Below are 19,480 nucleotides of genomic sequence, written 5' to 3'. Positions count from 1 at the left end.
CAAGGAGGATACCTAGCCCTTACTGGGAGGGAGCCCCTTATCTCTGGGAGATGCAGGAAAGAAAACTGGATGCTTACAGGTGAAACAAACAGGGAGACAGAGCCTTGCACTGTTTGTCAATTTCCCAGGGCCTCCCCTTGACAGGTCTGGATTTTTTTCTTTTTTAGGAAGAAGGTATTTCTTGTTCCCCAAAGCAGGTCAGAGAAGCCCTACCATCAGAGAAGTTGAGGTACAAGGAGGAAAGTAGTGAGCCAGGAGTTAGGAAGCCCAAATTCTAGTTTTTTTTCTTTTCTTTTTTTTCTTTTTTATTTAACTTTTAACATTCATTTCCACAAAATTTTGGGTTCCAAATTTTCTCCCCTTTTGTCCCCTCCCCCCACCCCAAAATACCGAGCATTTTAATTGCCCCTATCACCAATCTGCCTTCTCTTCTATCATCCCTCTCTGTCCTTGTCTCCATCTTCTCTTCTGTCCTGTAGGGCCAAATAACTTTCTATACCCCTTTACCTGTATTTCTTGTTTCCTAGTAGCAAGAACAGTACTCGACAGTTGTTCCTAAAACTTTGAGTTCCAACTTCTCTTTCTCCCTCCCTCCCTACCTCTTCCCTTTGGAAGGCAAGCAATTCAATATAGGCCATATCTGTGTAGTTTTGCAAATGACTTCCATAATACTCGTGTTGTATAAGACTAACTATATTTCCCTCCATCCTATCCTGTCCCCATTACTTCTATTCTCTCTTTTGATCCTGTCCCTCCCCATGAGTGTTGACCTCAAATTGCTCCCTCCTCCCTATGTCCTCCCTTCCATCATCCCCCCTACCCTGCTTATACCCTTATCCCCCACTTTCCTGTATTGTAAGATAGGTTTTCATACCAAAATGAGTGTGCATTTTATTCCTTCCTTTAGTCGAATGTGATGAGAGTAAACTTCATGTTTTTCTCTCACCTCCCCTCTTTTTCCCTCCACTAAAAAGTCTTTTGCTTGCCTCTTTTATGAGAGATAATTTGCCCCATTCCATTTCTCCCTTTCTCCTCCCAATATATTTCTCTCTCACTGCTTGATTTCATTTTTTTAAGATATGATCCCATCCTCTTCAATTCACTCTGTGCACTCTGTCTCTATGTGTGTGCGTGCATGTGCATGTGCATGTGTGTGTGTGTGTGTGTGTAATCCCACCCAGTACCCAGATACTGAATAGTTTCAAGAGTTACAAATATTGTCTTTCCATGTAAGAATGTAAACAGTTCAACTTTAGTAAGTCCCTTATGACTTCTCTTTGCTGTTTACCTTTTCATGCTTCTCTTCATTCTTGTGTTTGAAAGTCAAATTTTCTTTTCAGTTCTGGTCTTTTCATCAGGAATGCTTGAAAGTCCTCTATTTCATTGAAAGACCAATTTTTCCCCTGAAGTATTATACTCAGTTTTGCTGGGTAGGTGATTCTTGGTTTTAGTCCTAGTTCCTTTGACTTCTGGAATATCCTATTCCATGCTCTTCCATCCCTTAATGTAGAAGCCGCTAGATCTTGTGTTATCCTGATTGTATTCCCACAATATTCAAATTGTTTCTTTCTGGCTGCTTGCAATATTTTCTCCTTGACCTGGGAACTCTGGAAATTTGGCCACAATGTTCCTAGGAGTTTCTCTTTTTGGATCTCTTTCAGGCAGTGATCTGTGGATTCCTTGAATACTTATTTTGCCCTCTGGTTCTAGAATCTCAGGGCAGTTTTCCTTGATAATTTCATGAAAGATGATGTCTAGGCTCTTTTTTTAGATCATGGCTTTCAGGTAGGCCCATAATTTTTAAATTGTCTCTCCTGGATCTATTTTCCAGCTCAGTTGTTTTTCCAATGAGATATTTCACATTATCTTCCATTTTTTCATTCTTTTGGTTTTGTTTTGTGATTTCTTGATTTCTCATAAAGTCATTGGCCTCCATCTGTTCCATTCTAATTTTGAAAGAACTATTTTCTTCAGTGAGCTTTTGAACCTCCTTTTCCATTTGGCTACTTCTGCTTTTTAAAGCATTCTTCTCCTCATTGGCTTTTTGACCCTCTTTTGCCAATTGAGTTAGCCTACTTTTCAAGGTGTTATTTTCTTCAGCATTTTTTTGGGTCTCCTTTAGCAGGGTGTTTACTTGTTTTTCATGCTTTGCTTCCCAGTTTTTTCTTCACCTCTCTAACTTGATTTTCAAAATCCTTTTTGAGCTCTTCCATGGCCTGAGCCCATTGAGTGGGCTGGGATACAGAAGCCTTGACTTCTGTGTCTTTCCCTGATGGTAAGCATTGTTCTTCCTCATCAGAAAGGAAGGGGGGAAATGCCTGTTCACCAAGAAAGTAACCTTCTATAGTCTTATTTCTTTTCCCTTTTCTGGGCATTTTCCCAGCCAGTAACTTGACTTCTGAGTGTCCTCTCCACCCCCACCTCACCTCCAGATCCGCCCAGCCAGCGCTTGGGGGCTGAGATTCAAATGCTGCTTCCCAGCCTCAGGGCTTTTGGTGGGGGTGGGGCTGCTATTCAGTGTGAGATTAAGTTCAGGTGCTCAGGTGGGGGCAGGGCTGCCTCACAGGCTCAGTTCCCTCAGGGGGTTTGTGCAGAGACCTTCAACAATGGATCCGGGCTCCTGCCTGCTTGGGGAGCCCTGATCTGCTCCCGCCTCCGCTGCTGCCTCCCAAAGGGGCCTGAGTTATAGGGGAACCCCACTCTCCTCTCGGCAAGCTGAGAAGACCCTCTCACCAACCTTTGGGGCTGTGCGTGGAGGGACCCCGCGCAGCTGCTGGAGATTCTGTCCCTGAAGCCTGCTGGGTTCTGCTCCTCTCAGTGCCGCACGGCCAAGGAAGGGCAGGGCTCCAATCCGGGTCCAGGGCATGAGGGACCTTTTGCAAGAGGTTTTCAGGGCTCTCTGAAACAGAAATCTCCTCCGCTCCATTGTTCTGTGGCTTCTGCTGCTCCAGAATTTGTTGGGAGTTCTTCTTTACAGATATTTTATGGGCTGTGGGTTCGGAGCTAGTGTATGTGTGTCTTTCTACTCCGCAATCTTGGCTCTGCCTCCCCAAATTCTAGTTTTAAAAATGACTTAAACCTCTACTGAGCAAGTATCTTTCTCTCTAAGCCACAATTTTCTTATTTGGAGACTGAACTAGACAGTGAGCCTAGGAGTTGTTCAAAGACAGATATATGCACAAGCTGTTTCTGGTATAGATCTAGAACTGCCCCCTTTCACCCTGCACACATTCTGGCAAAAGGAACTATTCCTGCTGTTGTTCCAAGTTCTAGAGATTCAGGAACTCCCACATCCTGGGCTTCATCCCTTACTTGGGAAACAAGGGTGACGGTCACAATTTCCAAGCCATCATGGCTGCCTAGCAACAGAACAAGCTGCTTCACAAGGGACTGAGTTCCCCATAACAAGAGGTTATGGAGACTTAACCCCATAACCAGTCTGCTAACCTAGAGAGTAAGCAAACACTGGGGAGTCACTTGAGGGGAGACACTGAAGAGGAGACTCATGAATCAAAGCTGCAGGGTTAGACCAGACAGGTATCCAACCTCCAAAGTCTCTCCCAGCTCTGACAGAATTCAGGATGAATTTATTAGATTAAAAAAAAAAATCAATGACACTATGTAACTCAACCCAAATAAGAGAGATCCTTGGATCATCTAGCTGGGATTACTGATGAAAGCCAAGTCTTTTGTCCACTCCAAGAAAAAGGTTCTTTGTCCCAAGAAACACTTGGCCCTCAAGGCTATTCTGTCTCCTATTCTGTTAAACAAAAATCTGCCACAATCTTTTCCTATTGTTTAATCATCCACAGGATGTTAGCACTGGGGTGAACTCTAGAACCTAGATGAGGGGTTGCGAACCTGCAGCCTCAGGGCCACATATGGCCCTCTAGGTCCTCAAGTGCAGCCCTTTGATTGAATCTGAACTTCACAGAACAAATCCCCTTAATAAAAGGATTTGTTTTGTAAAACTTGGACTCAGTTAAAAGACCATACCTGAGGACACAGAAGACCACATCTGGCTTTGAGGCTGCAGGTTCCCCACCCCTGAAAGAGCCTTAAAAAAGAGAAGAGAATGTCAGAGTAGGAAGAGACCTGTAGAGGCAGTACAGCACAATGCACAAAGAACACTTGATTTGGAATGGGAGACCAAGCTTGGAATTATCCTTCTGATACATTAGCTGTGAAAAAAAGTGACTAAATCTTTCTCAGCCTTCCTACTTTTCTCTTTGTTCTCGTTAAACATTCAATTAAGGTTCTTTTCTCATCACTGTCATCTCCCTGACCTCAACAGAATCCTTCCTTGTAACAAGTATAACAAAGTAAAACAAAACACAGAGGCCAGTTCTGAAAATGTGTTATACCTCATGCACTCACAGCCCGGCACTAGGCAGCAACTGGACGTGAGGAAATAGTTTCCTCATCAGTAAAATGAGAATAAAAAACCCAACCCCAGAGTATCTAGTTCATGGTATTGTTGCAAGGATCAGTCAGTCAACTGGCATTTACTAATCACCTACTATGTGCTAGACACTGTGCTAAGAGCTGGATCAAATGAGATGGCATACGTATTTGTGTGTGTATATATATGTATATACTCTCTCTATAAATGTTAGTTATTACTATTTTAAACAAATATTTGATTCTTAGTTTTTTGAATATCATAGGCTCCTAGATTTTAAGTAGGAAAAGACCTTTCAGGCCACCAAGTCCAACTCCCTTGTTTTATAGACTGAGGAAAACGAGGGTGAGGGAGGTTTGGTGACTTGTCCAGTGTCCCTAGTTAGTTCATGGTTAGTATACATGAAGTATACCAACTTCCTCACTCCAAGCCCAATGCTCCATGGCAAACTTCCCCTAAAACCTGGGGTTAAACTTTTGGGTGTCATGATTCCCTTGGCCAGTTTTGATAAAACCCATGGACCCCTTCTCAGAATAATGTTTTTAAATGCACAAAATCAAATACATGGAATTATAAAGGAAACCAATTATACTGAAATATAATGAACAAAATATTTAAGAAACAAGTTATCAGATCCCTGGTTAAGAACTCTTGCCTTAATTGGAAGCCTCCCTTGTAACAACTGGATATTTACAGCATTCTTAGCACTCTCATATCTTGAAAGCACTGAGGGATCATTTTGCAAGATATCTCAGGGAGGGACGAAAAAAAATCAGGGGAGAAAAGGTGACTGAGAGGACACCAGTCCCTCCCAACCTCAGTGCCTACTTTCTCATCTTTGTGAGAATGACCTACATATATATGGAGGGTAGCCCTGGATCAAAACCTAAGAAAGGCAAGCAGGGATCTGGGAAATGGCCTTCTCCAGCAGACACCATTCCAGTCACAGGACTGCTAGAAAGGGGCAGAGAATCCAAGATCCCATTGTGTTTATCGTTGGTTGATTGCAGAAAAACACTTGACTTGCTCAGCAAAACACAGTCTGCAGGGTTCTCCTTCCTCCTTCCCACCAGGAGTCTCTCAGGCATACATTAAAGTTAGGTCGGGTCCCTGGGCAGATGAAACCACCAAGATCACTCTGTGCAAACTGCCTGATTATTAATATAATGAGGGGCACATAAAACAAGGGAATGTTTGCCCACCCCAGGCATTTGCCACTGTCCTAGTGGACATCCTGAACAGAGTCCAGAAGGAAGGGCCCACTACAGTGAGATTCTCCCGTGGTACCTCTTTGCAGACTCTACTAGGTGTCTCAAGCCCCAGGAGACAGTACTAGAGCACAGGGCTGCCTCAGTAACATCAGTGACCACCTGAAAGATGATCAAGGGATCACAGACTCAGAAAATTAGAAGGCCACCTACTCCAAAAACCTCATTTTACAGATGAGAAAACTGAGGCTGAGAGGTGACTTGCCCACGGTGACACAGGCATTAAGTGGCAGAGACAACCCCAAAAGCAGTTAAGTAGCACAGTGAGCTCTATACAGACAGAAAACTTGACTTCAAATCCTGCTGCAGGCACTTACTAGCTATGTGGCCTTGGATAAAGGTACTTAATCCCGTTTGTCTCAGTTTCCTCATAAGTAAAATGGGGATGATGATAGCACCTACCTCCCAGGGCAATTGTTAGGATCCAAATAACATTTGCAAAGTGCCTGGTAAACTTTAAAGTGCTATACACATGTTAGCTATTATTATTAGATGCCAGAAGTGGATTTGAGCCCAGAGTCTTTGATTCTAAATCTAGTGCTCTTTCTGTGTAACTATGATGAGTGGATAGAACGATGGAAGGAAAGAAGGAAGAAAGGAAAGGAGGGAGGGAGGGAGGAAGAAATAGAAGGAGGGAATGTGGGGGGAGGAAGAAAGGAAAGAGAAAGAAAGAAAAAGCAAGGAAAGAAGGGAGAGAAATAGAAAGGAAGGAAGGAAGGAAGAGAAAGCAAGACAAATAGACCTAACTGGATGAAAAAATGTCAATTGTCCCGGCCCTATCATGAAGGAGAATAGCCAGTTCACTGAATCAGTCCATCAAGGGGTACATCTTATCAAGGATATTCATTTGAGATAGCCAGTGGGCTAGATAGAATTTGGAACACCAACAGTGCTTTTTTTAACAACCACAGCTGCTGCTGCTGCCTAGCATGAAAATTCCTCCTGATAAGACACCAGTGTCTTGCTGATAATGCTTTAAAACACCTAAGTTGTGCATGATCCAGAAGGCAATGGAGAGATATACAGTGAGTACAAGTAAGGTGTTTCCAGGAGTGACCTTGCTATGCCAAAGGATACTGAGGAAATATTCAGGAAGGAGAGGTGAGCTGGTCACACAGGACAAGATATGGATAGCTTGAGCACTGCACGGGGACCCAGGAGATGCAAACAACCCAGAAGATGGCCTCCAGCATCCATGGAAGATCCATGGGAGCACACGAACAAGTACCCCACAGAATGAGATGGCTCAGAGCTGTGCTGTTGGAGGGAATATCTGTATCAATGAGATCATGGATCCCACTAATTATCAATGTATAATTAACACAAAATTTCAAAGCTGAGAGGCACCTTAGAACACAGATCAGTCAATATGCATTGATTAAGCACCTACTGTGTGCCAGGAACTATGCTAAGTGCTGGGTATATAAAGAAAGATCAAAAATAGTCCCTGCCCTAGAAGAGTTCCCAGTCTAATGGTGGCAGGGTGGATGAGGGTAGGGTGGAACTACAAAGCATCAGGGCTGGGAGGGACCTTGAAGTACAGGGTGTCAGAGTTGGAAGGGGCATTAGAACCATAGAATATTTGTGCTGAGAACATAGTGTGTCAGAGCTAAGGTGGGGCTGGGAGGGGACTTTTTTGAATAGGAGTTCTTAACTTTTGTGTCACGGACCCCTTTGTCAGTCTGGTGAAACCTGCAGAGAGAGCCCTTTCCAAAATCAGATTCTTAAATAACTGAAGGGAATGCTAAATTGTAGTTAGAAATTAGTAAAAATAAATTTGTAATTTTTTTCTCCTCCAAGTTCGCTGCCCCCTGAAATGATGAAGAACCCTGCTATAGACTAGGCAACAACCAGGGCTGCAGGTCACCACTATTCCCTTTCCCAAGGAAAGGGCTTATAGAATAGATGACTCCAGGTTATATACGGAAGAGGCAAGTCCCAATGGAAAGCTCTCTGGCTCTGTCTCCTACTCATTTACCTTGAGGACCTTGTGGTAGAGAGTCTGTGGTTTCTTCTGGGCTTCATCTGAAAGATGGGGATGATCATTCCTGTCCTGTCTCTTTCACAGGACAAGTTCAGATAGTGACCCTCCCCCCCCCCCCCAATGGATGCTGTTAGCACTTCAGGAGCTATAAAGTGTTGACCAGAAGATTCCCAAGATTCCCTCATGTCTGACATTGTAGGACTCTTATCAGTATATATTGAGTATCACCCTAAAGGGAATGCAACTGAGATATCTGTTAAGAGTTGTTGGGGGGAATGCTTCCTCTCTCCCTCTTTCTTTCTTTTCTTCCCTCCTGCTCCCTCCTTTCATCACTTTCTCTCTTTTCCCTTTTCTTTTTCTCTCCTCTTTCCTCTTCCTCCCATCTCTTTCCTTCTTTCTTCTCCTCCCCTCATTCTCTTCTTTCTCCTTTTCTCTTTCTTCATCTTTCCTTTCTTTCTCCTTTCTTCTTTCTCCTCTTTCTCCCTCTTTTCTTTTTCTTTTCTTCTGTCATCTCTTCCTTTCTTTCTCTTCTCTCCTTTCTTCTATCTTTCTCTTCCTCCCTCTTTCCTTTTTCTCTCACTTTTCCCTCATCTCTTTATCTCCTTTCTTTCTCTTCTCTTCTCTCTACCTCCTTGCTTCTTTCTTCTACCCTCTCTTCACCTCCCTTTCCTCCTCCCTCTTCCTGTTGTCTGCTCTATCTCTTTCCCTCTCCCTATTCCCATCTCTTTTTTATCCTTCATCCCCCTCCCCCTCTTCTCTTCCTAGTACTTATTTTTGCATTAGCTGTATACTTATTTATGTATATTTAGTTACAATGTTAAAACGTGAGCACCTTGAGAGCAGGAATGATTTCGTTCTTTCTTTCTGCATCCCTAGTCCCTAGCACAGTAGCCAGTACATAACAGCTACAAACAAATGCTTCCAGACTGGGTTTCTTCTGTCCTCTCTTCATTCATCCTGCTCTTTCCTTTTTGCTTCCTCTCCCTCCACACTCTCTTTTTTCCCTCTTGTAGGTCTCTTGCCTTTCCCCTTCTGTTTCTCTCCCTCAAGCTGCCTAATAGCATTCTAAGAGAGCACTGGGGGAGGGAAGAAGGGAGGGAGGAGGAGAAAGAGGAAACAATGACAGAAAAGGAAGAGAGAGACACCCAAAGAGAGGAAGAGACAATGATGTCGACTGGAGGCAAAGAAGGGAAGAGGAAGCTCATTTTCTGCTGCCGGAGTCACCTGAGGTGAGCCAGGCAGCCCTCAGAGGGTCATGCACAGAATAAGAATGCCTGGTCTTGCAGAAGTTAGAACATAGAATGATAAAGCTGGATGGGATTTAGCACACAGAATGTTGGAGATCAAAACAATGTTGCAACATATAATTTTAAGCAAAAAAATGCCCTCAGAATGTTGAATGTTAGAGCTAGAAGTAACCCCTATTCCCCAGAGAGGGAAAAGCAGCTTTCCTTGGGTCACATAGTGAGTGAATGGCAGAGCCAGTTTATGAACCCAGAGCTCTGGCTTTCTGCTCTCCCCTTTTCTCTCACCACCCTCTACTTCCTACGCAGAATATCCAAAAAGAAGACAACATGAGGCATCAGACCAATGACCTGGCCACTGATCTTGTCATTCACAAGATATGCCCAGTCCAGAGCTAACCCCAGGGCTTGGGGATCCATAGAACAAAGCCCTTTGTCAATGAGATGCTCTGATCACCACTTAAATGCTTCCTCCCAGGCGCAGAGAGGCTTTCTGGTCTTCCTTCCCTTCCAGTTCTGCCCAAGACCACAAGGTCTGAGGCTCTTACTTCCTCCCCACCCATAGACCCAGGCTCAAAGCTGGGGGAGATAGGAGTGATTTCTGCAGAGGAAACTGCTTTTCCTGCATTGGTGTTTAGAAGCATGGTATCTAGGACAGGAGTTTCCAAGGGAACCCCCCCCCCCCCCAAAAAAAAGTCTCAGGAACCCTTTCCCTGACTTTTCCCTTTCTGAGGGAGCTGCCTAGGGAGACCTGCCTCACTGACTAAGAGAGGCCACAGACCAACCCTACTTCAATACTAGAATGTCAGAAGTGAGATGGCCCATCAAACATAGAATACTATATGGGGAAAATATCTGAGAACAGATGCTTTGAGAGCTGAAAGAGTCTTTACAAAAGAGAATGTTAGAAAACCTCCTATGAAATGGAGACTCATAGTTTCATGCATGATCCTCTCCTATTCTATGATGTAAATGGAAATGTTCTTTTTATTTGGTGCTTAAGTTCAGGATAAAATTTTTTAAATGAAAAAAGAGAAAATTGAAGTGAGGTTAAAACATAGAACATCAAAGCTTGGGATCGCCTTGTCCAACTCTCTTATTTTACAAAAGAGGAAACTGAAGCCTGGCAAAGGGAAGTGACTCATTGTAAGAGGCCTGAGATAGAAACATCCATATTATGGCTATCAAACTGTGCATACTGTTTGATCCAGCAATACCACTACTAGCTCTGTATCCCACAGAGATTTAAAAAAAAGGGAGGGGGAGACCTATTCTATACTAAAATATTTAGAACAGCTCGTTTTGTGATGGCAAAGAATTGGAAATTGAAGGAATGTCCATCCATTGGGGAATGACTGAACAAGTTGTGGTATATGACTATGATGGAATACTATTGTGCCATAAGAAATGATGATCAGAATGATTTCAGAAAAACCTGGAAAGACTCATATGAACTAATGCAAAACAAAGCTAGTAGAACCAGGAGAACACTGTACGCAGTTAACAGCAATATTGTATGATGATCAACTATGAATGACTGAGCTATTCTGATCAATACAGTGATCCTATATAATTCTAAAGGACTTATGATGGAAAATGATCTCCACCTTCAGAGGAAGAAGTGATGAAATCTGAATACAGACTGAAGCATACTATCTTTTATTTTATTTTTGTGTGGCTTTTTTGTCTGTTTTCTTTCACAACATAATATGGAAATATGTTTTGCATGATTACACATGTATAACCTATAGCAAATTACCTATCATCTCAGGGAGTGGGGAGGATAAGAAAGTAAGAAGAGAATTTGGAACTCAAAATTTTTACAAAATGAATGTTAAAGATTGTTTTTACATGTAATTGGAAAAAAAAATATTATTAGAAAAGAAAGAAAGAAAAATCCATACCAAAATCAGATAAGCCAGAGGAAGGCCTCTGGCTTTATAGAAAGATTCCCTGCAGGGCTCTGTAAAATAATAAATTCTCTGAGGGCTATTAAAAAAGTATTCCATTTATAAAAATTTGATTTCAAATAATCTGTTCACTGTCCTCTGGGAAACATGCCAGGCTGGTTACTGCCTTTCAGTTTCTATTCAGATCCCTTCTTCCTAGCCTTGACTGTGACCCCCAGGATGGGGATGGGTAACTCCTACACACCCCTGTTCTAGAGATCCCCTCCTGAAGTAAGCCTCAGCTGACTGCCCCAACCCTCAGGGTGCTCTTTCTTTCTCCTGACTCTGTGTTTATGCCACTCATTTGGCAATTACTCTCACGCTGGCTTGTGGGTAGAGTTTCCTGTGTGCATCTGGCTTATCCTTTTCCCATGGTATAATTACAGAAAGAACATTGGATTGAGAATCATGGAATTCAAGATCCAACTCTGATACCTCTTGCCTGGACAAACTACTTAAGTTGTCTGGGCCTCAATTTCCTCATCTATAAAATGGGGATAATACTCACTTCATAGGAGTGTTAGGAAGTTCAAGTAAGAACAAGTATGTGAAATTTTTTGTAAAGAATAAAGCACAACATTGATGATCTATTATTAATAGATCATACATTCCTTGAAGGGAAAGGACCTTGTCTTGTTCACTGCTATCTCCCCCAAGCTAGGGCACCTAGGTGGTGCTGTGGATAGAGGATCAGGTCTAGAATCAAGAAGTCTCATCTTCCTGAGTTCAAATCTGACGTCAGACACTTACTAGCTATGTGACTCTGGACAAGTCACTTAACCCTGCTTGCCTCAGTTTTCTCATCTGTAAAATGAGCTGGAGAAACAAAAGGCAAACCACTCCAGTATCTCTGCCAAGGAAATCCCAAATGGAGATATGAAGAGTTGGATACCATTGAAAAAGGACTGAACAAGAAACCCCCCAACCCAAGCATCTAATTAGGGTGTTTATTGATTTATATACAGTAGAGATAGGGACTTGGCTTGTGATTTCATGAGTTTAGGAGCTCCTCAAGGGTATGGGCTACTCTTCATAGTCCTAGAGTTGTGGAAGGAGGAGGAGTAAGTATGGTGAGATCAGGGCACTTACTCAGGATTTTATACATGCATACATACCTACACGTACACACACATCTATATGTGTATATGTGTGTGTGTGTGTGTGTGTGTGTGTGTGTGTATATATATACACATATATATATACATATATATACACACATTTGTATTTGAGTATGTATACGTGTGTGTGCATGCGTGTGTGTGTGTGTGTGTGTGTGTGTAGGTGTGTGTATATCAGAGGCAAGACTTGAACCCAGGTCTCCCTAGTTTTAAAATAGGCTCAAATACATTATACTTCACTATTTCTCATTAATTTAAATGCAACAGTTTAAGCAATGAACCTTGTATCTTAAAATGAAGTCCAAATTCTAGAACCTCAAAGACAGAAACAGACCTCAGAAGGTAGCATCCAGTTCAACCTGTAACCTGAGCATAAACTTCTTCTATCACAGCCCTGAAAAAAGCTCATCCAACCTTTACCTATATACCTCCAACCATGGGAAACTTATTCCATCATGAAGCAGCCCATTCCACTCAGATGAAGTGATCTGGTAGGACCAGATAATCATCATAAAGGACAGCAGAAGCCACTTGGGACATGCTGGTCATTTTGCAGAGGATCCAGGTCCATGCCCCAGGTCACTCAGCAAGGTAGTGTTGGAGGTTTAGTAACCAGCCTGGCTCAGGAGGATGCTCCATTTAGAGATAGCACAGCTGGATTTGAATCCTGGCTCTGTAATTTAGTATGTATGACCTGGAACAAGTGGATAAAGCAATGGTCTTGGAGTCATGAAGATACGAGTTCAGATTCTGCCTCAGAAGCTTAATAGCTGTGAAACACCAAGCAAAGCATTCATCATCTTCTGGGCTGCAGTTTTCTCATCTATAAAAATGAAGTGATTGGATTGGAAGGTCTCTAATGTTCCTTCTAACTCCAAATCTATCATCCTTTAAGTTATTCAACCTCTTTGGTCCTGAGGCTTTGATTTTATAAAGAGAGTGTGTGTGTGTGTGTGTGTGTGTGTGTGTATGTGTGTATGTGTGTGTGTGTGTGTGTGTGTGTGTGTGTGTGTGTGTGTGTCACAGGACAAAGGGACCTCCAAGTTCCCCCTGGCTCTATGTCTATAATTCTATGACCCTGTCTCCCAGCTCTGGGCTCTTTTCATCAAACCACAGGGAGAGTTTCCTCAGCTGACACTAAAGTGAATGGGTAAGCTTCAGTTTCCCCTTCTGATAAAATAGGGATCCTAGTCCCTGCTCTGCTCTCCCTCACTCATGGTGTGTTTTGAGACATGGGGGAGGCCATGGATACAGTGCTTATAAACTGTAACTTAGTCTAGAAAAGTAAGATTGGGGCTTAGAAACATCTGAAGCCAGAAAGATTATTTCTTGGGTTCAGACCATTTAAGAAACCATCTAATCCAACAGCTTCCTTTTACAGATGAGGAAACTGAGGGAGCAGGAGTGACCTGCCCATGGTATAACTAGTCTCCCAATTCAGCGTTCATCAGGTAGGGAAGGGATATTCAAAAGGAGGATGGGGAAAATCAGGAAAGGAGCCCAAAGTTTTTGTAAGTAAAAAAAAAGGACTAAGTACCTTTGATCATGATACTGCCTATGCTTGGAAAACCCTCTCCACCATCTGCCTGTTGAATTTCTTCTAATCTTCAGAACTGCAGAGCTGCTTCCTCTAAGAAGCACCCCCAGATTCATCCTAATAAAAGCCACCTCCTGTCATATCTCCCTGAGCATTTTGTTTACAGCTCATTAATTCTATTATGTAAAAATGAGGGGATATCACTGTGTCTGTGTCTTAATGTCCTACCAGACTGTGAGCTTCAGGAAGGCAGGGATCTCCAAATCTCGTATCTCTGCCAACTAAGAGGACAGAGCTTTGTATAAGGCAGGGGCCTGATAAATGTCTTGGCAAAAGGACTCCTCCATATCATAGAGGTGCTGGTGATGCGAAACTGGAAGGGATTGGAAGGGATCATATAAGAGACAGAATCTGTCCAACCCCTACACTTTACAGAGCAAGAAATTGAGGCCCAGAGAGGTCAAATTACTTGCCCAAGGACAAAGGGGTACCTATAATTTGGACCCAGTGCTGACACTAAAGCAATGCATGCACTTTCCAGTCTCCTTGGGCCTCAGTTGCCCAATTGCCCTTGAAGTCTGCCTCAGATCCCATCTCTGTCTGCACAGGTGAAGCTGGAGATACCATTTCAGTCTTCAATTTTTTTTTAAAAGGAGAAGAGGAAAAAAAGTTGTTTTTCAGGCTGCAAAATCTTTAGATAAATAAAGGAGGGGAATTGTGTTCCCTGGGAAAAGAAACCAGATAGGCTGGGGCAGATAAAGCCCTGGGATGGGGCGAAGGAGTCCTGGGGTCTGGCCCAAGGGAAGGGAGACTGAGGAGCCATTGTTCAGGCTGGGCGCCTAGGAGCAGCTCAGGTGACTGGCTTCTCTCTTCAGGGGAAGGTCAGGCTTCGGGCAAGTTATGTGGTGCCAGCTCTCTGGGCTCCCAGCCATACCAGGGAGGGTCTGAGGAAGAGGTGCCAGGCTGCAGTCATCACCTCTCCACCTCTGTCCAGCCTCCCTTATGGGAGCCACATGGGTCAGCCAAGGGCCTAGAAGGGGGCAGGGAGTGGGGAAAGGAGAAGAATCCTGGGAACTCAAAGCCTAACCCAGAGGGAGGGATATCTGGCTGTATTCTCTCCACTTTCCTCCTGCTACGGGTCAGGATATAAATGTTCTTCACAAAATTGTAGGATTATAGAATACCAGAGCTGGAAGGAGCGTTAGAACACAGAATGTCAGAGCTGGGAGAGCCCTTAGAACACAGAATGTTAGAACTGGAAAGGACCCAAGAAGAAAGGATGATGGAGCTGGAAGGGACCTTAGAGAACATAGAATATCTGAGCTAGAAGGGGCCTTAGAACTTTTTTTGCCCAAGTCCCTCATTTCACCAATGAGGGACTGAGTGGGGAGGGCAATATTCACACACTGAGTCAGAGGCAGAACTAGAACTTTGAGACTAGAACCTAGTCTCCTGACCCCCAGGGCAGAGAGCTTTCCACTCCAGTTTGACCACTCTCAGATACTATGATTTTTTATGAAACTAAAAAGTATCCAAGCATCAGCTGCCTTTCTAATTCCCGAAGTGCTCCTGATCCGAGTTTCTCACAGACTGTTCTTGCTTGGACCAGCTTTAATGTGACTCTGACTGCTTTGCATAGGTGGGAAGCAAGGGAAACTGGAGCTGACTCTGGGCAATGCCCATGCTAGGAGAGGAAAGGGGAGTGCTCCAGGGGAGTCTGGGCAAAGATGGACTTTAACTCCTTCCCTTGTCCACCTGGTCATAGTGGGGCACCATGCCTATGATAGGAAAGATAAGCCCCAACACACACCTCATGCTCTGGGAAACCAAGTTGCCTCTGCACAAGGTGGGAGCCCTTGCCCACAGCATATGTGGTTAAGGGGATATGGCAAGGAAGGGAGGGAAAGGACCAGGCTCCATACACCTGTCTGAGGGCTCATGACAGGGTTCTTGTATTGTCTACTCATTTTGGACACCATGTGACTATAAAGAAGTAGCCAGTTCTCGAACAGCATTCACAAAAACCTTATCTGTTTCCCCTCTGGAATTTTCATCATGGATGCCCTCTATGGAGTATGTAGACCATTCCCATAAAGAATTAAAAATAGGAACCTGGGATCATGATTTCTCATATCTTCACCACCTTTTCAGAGTAGTAATCACTTTTGCGGTTTTCTCCCTTTTCCTGGTATCTCCCTTTCTCAGAAATATCTTAAAAATGATCTCACAACGCTTTCAAGATAGGGGGGCAGGAAGAATGTTAACAGCATCTAACATCTACACAGCACTTTCCCATGCATTGTCTCATTTAATCTTCATGATAAATAGTGCTTCTCTTCTACTGATGAGGAAACAGGTGTGGAGAGCTAAGATAGGGGTCATAAGCTAGATTCAAACCCAAGCGCTAAGTATAACAGTGTTTACTTAACATGTTACTGCTGCCTATCTCTAATCTTAAGGCTGGAAGGGATGTGGTCCAACAAATACCTGAATCATAACCCTTCCCATCCAGCCTTCTCTTAAATACCTCTACTGACAGAGAACTCACTACCCAGAGCAGCCTATTTCAAATTTGTTGGTCTTATATGGAAAGTTTTTTCTTATATTGGATAATGATTATCCAATGGTAGCTAGATCGTGCAGTGAATAGAGAGCACTGGACCTGGAGTCAGGATACCCTGAGTTCAAATCCAGTCTCAGACACTAAATAGCTGCATGACCCTGGGTGAATCATTTAACCTTTGTGGCCTCAGTTTCCTTACCTATAAAATGTGAATAATAATAGTACCTACTTCACAGGGTCGTTGTGAAACTCAAACATCATAGTATTTGTAAAGTGTTTAGCACAGTGCTTAGTATATAGTCACTGCTTAATTGATGCATCGTCCCTTCCATTTCTTATACTGAATAAAATCTATTCCTAATTTGGCTCACTAGACTCAAACAGGTCAAACCTTCCCTCTGATTCAACCTAGCTCTTCAGGTAGCTGGAACCACTCACCCATCATGTCCTATCCCATCTACCTCCACTATACCAAATCTTTCCTTTTCCAGTCTAACTGTACAGAATGGACACTCCTCCCCGCACCCTTATGGTTGCTATCCTTTGTATGTGCTAAAGTTAGTCAATACCCTTGATCTTATTATAGACTTACAAAGAAAAGCAAGTAGCATGTAATATAATACTTAATAATAAAGACTTGTATATAAAAAACCTTATTTTTCTCCCACTCTGCTATTTATATGTAAATGCCTACTCTGCTGTTTGGTAAGTTTAGAATAAAAATTTAAATATTTTAAATAGTCATACTTTGTCACCATAAATGTTATCTCCCCACCACCTTCATGATAGTACTCCTCCAACTCCTCATTTTGGTGGGCACGCAGTCAGTAAACATTTATTAAGAGCCTGCTATGTGCCAAATAAGTGTTAGGAATACAAAAAGAGGCAAAAGACAGTCCCTGCCCTCATGTCTGTGGGAAAGCCAATAAGCAAACAAATATGTAGAAACAAGCTCTACGCAGGATAAAGAGGAACTAATTAAAAGAGGGAAGGCACTAAAATTGAGAGGGATGGAGGAAGGCTTTCTGCAGAAAATGGGATTTCAGCCGGAACTTCAAGGAAATATAAACAACGTAGCACAATATGAGCTCTAGCAGGTCCTACCCTGCTAAACAGACTTCAGACAAACACAGCCAGGTATGCAGCTCAGCCCCATGTGACTCACAACACTACATATAACTGAGAAATACAACACAATACAGGTGATGCTAATATGGTTTTCTAAGTCAATATGTAGCCCACAGAGATCATTATATACCCATCAGTGACCCCAATTCTATATGAGTTTGACACCACTGGGCTAAGCAACAGAGATCAATCTGTGTTTCTAGGGAGGACCAGGCTGGTACCTCTCAGGGAAGCTCATTACTAGAGGGCTGGCCACCAGCAAGGTCTTTTCTGACCATAGAAACTCTAGTTGGCTGAGAAGGTGATAAGGAGAAAGGAATCTAGTCTGGTTTGGTTTGGGGGTTTTTTGGGGGAATACCCTAAAACCATGATCTACTCACAGGAGCATTATAAGGAAACTTTTTCAAACATTCAAGTGCTCCAGAGACAGTAGCTATTAACTGTTAGAATTATCCTGGGGATGACAAAGGACTTACGAGGAAACATGCTGCCCCCCTCCTGACTGAGAGGTGAAGGATTCAGAAAGCAGACACGGCTACTGAGGGAATTTAGTTTGCTTGACATTACAAGGTTGTAAAGGAGGTTTTGTTTTTCTGCCTCAGTGGACATCGGTGAAAGGGAAAGAAGGGGGATTTTTGTTGATTAAAAAAAATATTTAAAAAAGAGAAATGAAGACAATTTAATAATAAAAGATATCAATAAAAGATTTTAAAATAAAAAAATTAGTTAGTATTAGTGGGACAAATACCCATAGTGACAAACCTCAATTCTTGTCATGTCTTTTTAAGTAAGAATATTCCATCCCATTAATTTCAGCCTCCCCTCCCCCATTGTAGCCTGCTGCCACCTTCCTAGTCCTAGATCTCATTACTAAACTGTGCAGCTGTTTCTCCCAGTTTTGAATTTTCTGAAAATACAACAAGCATGTCATTCATACCTTAATTCAGGTTACTGCTAAAATTGTTGGTCTGCATTTTCTTTTTAATTATGTTGTGTTTTGTTTTATGATTTCTCCCCTTCACTTTAATTCTTCTATGCAACATGTACTTAATAGGAATGTACATGTAGAACCTAGGTTAGGATTGTATGCTGTCTCAAGGAGGCAACAGGGAATGAGGGGAAAAAAAAATCTAAGATATATGGAAGTGATTGTCAAGCACTGAAAACAAATAAAATAATTTAATTAAAAAAATAAAAATAAAAAAATAAAATTGTTGGTCTGCACCAACTCTTGTGGCAACCCCTTGGAGATCTCCTTTCAGGGTGACATGAAGCCATTGGAACCCCCTCTTTCTAACTGGTCTTTTCACCAGTTTTGAACCCAAGTAAAGGAACCATTATCTGGCCCATATCTATCCCCCTTGCCTTAAAGTACAAGGAGAACTGTACCAATCATCCTGGAAGAGCAGGCATTTAAACTAAATTTTAAAGGATGGGCAGAAATTGAGCAGAAAAGAAGGTAAGAGATGGAGGCAATGGAGGCATTTCTGACAGAACGAACAGCGGGAGCCATCCTCTTTCTCTTTAATGTGCTTTCTCCTTGGGTCAGGGAGCACCATGTTTGTCACTGTCTAAAGCATTTGGCATGGTAAATATTGTATCTTCTAGTTTTTTGTGTTTCCATTTTAGCCTCCTATCAGATGATCAGCTCTATGAGATCAGGAATTATGCTTTATCTAAACTATGCCTCCTCCAGAGCCTAGTCAGACTCAGTGCATAGTAAGTACCTAGAATATTTGTTGAATGAACTGAATTAAGTCTTCAGAACCCATGCCTTGGCCTGTCCCTTCCCCCTAGGGCTAAACTGTTTCCTCCCTCCACCTCTACCTCCAGATCCCACTAGGACATTTGGGTTCAGGTGCTCATAAAACTCACTGGAGTGGTGTCATCATGTGACCGCTGGTACCGTTTCCATCGGCAGCCATAGATCCCGGTGAGGCATGACAGGCAGAGCTGGGGCTCGTAGTACTGTAAGGGCTGATGTCTCACCATCCTCTTGCCCGCAGCCCCAGGGACTCGTCCTCAGAGCCCCATCCAGCCTCTGTGCACCCTGCAGAGAGAGACCAGGCATGAGGAGGGAAAGGCATCCGCTGGGGTTGGTGGAAAGCAGGAGAAAACTCTGACAATACTGATACAGTTCCATGGAATAGAAAGAATGATGGGTTTGGAATCAGGGGTCCTGGTTTTGATACTTGCTAGCTATATGACATTGAATAAGCAATCACCTATATAAACTTTAGTTTCCTCAGTATTAGAAGGAGTTAATAGTATATGTTTCAACCCATCT

The 19,480-nt window shown here is 42.9% G+C and overlaps 1 protein-coding gene across 9 annotated transcripts in view; it reads right to left on the bottom strand.

Annotated features, from left to right (window-relative positions):
* The window catches only part of GDPD5 (glycerophosphodiester phosphodiesterase domain containing 5), a 167,636-nt gene that overhangs the window by 73,480 nt on the left and 74,676 nt on the right, over window positions 1-19,480 (bottom strand). For all 9 annotated transcript variants that reach the window (XM_072610824.1, XM_072610819.1, XM_072610822.1 and 6 more), the window contains one exon: window positions 19,069-19,243. In XM_072610824.1, coding sequence (XP_072466925.1) covers window positions 19,069-19,185 — 117 coding nt within the window. In that variant the 5' untranslated portion in view covers window positions 19,186-19,243. The remainder of the gene's footprint in view (window positions 1-19,068; window positions 19,244-19,480) is intronic.

Source organism: Notamacropus eugenii, chromosome 5 (genome assembly GCF_028372415.1).
Source record: "Notamacropus eugenii isolate mMacEug1 chromosome 5, mMacEug1.pri_v2, whole genome shotgun sequence".
Taxonomy (NCBI): domain Eukaryota; kingdom Metazoa; phylum Chordata; class Mammalia; order Diprotodontia; family Macropodidae; genus Notamacropus; species Notamacropus eugenii.
The sequence above is the reverse complement of the archived record's forward strand: the minus strand, read 5'-3'. Positions and strand labels throughout refer to the sequence as shown.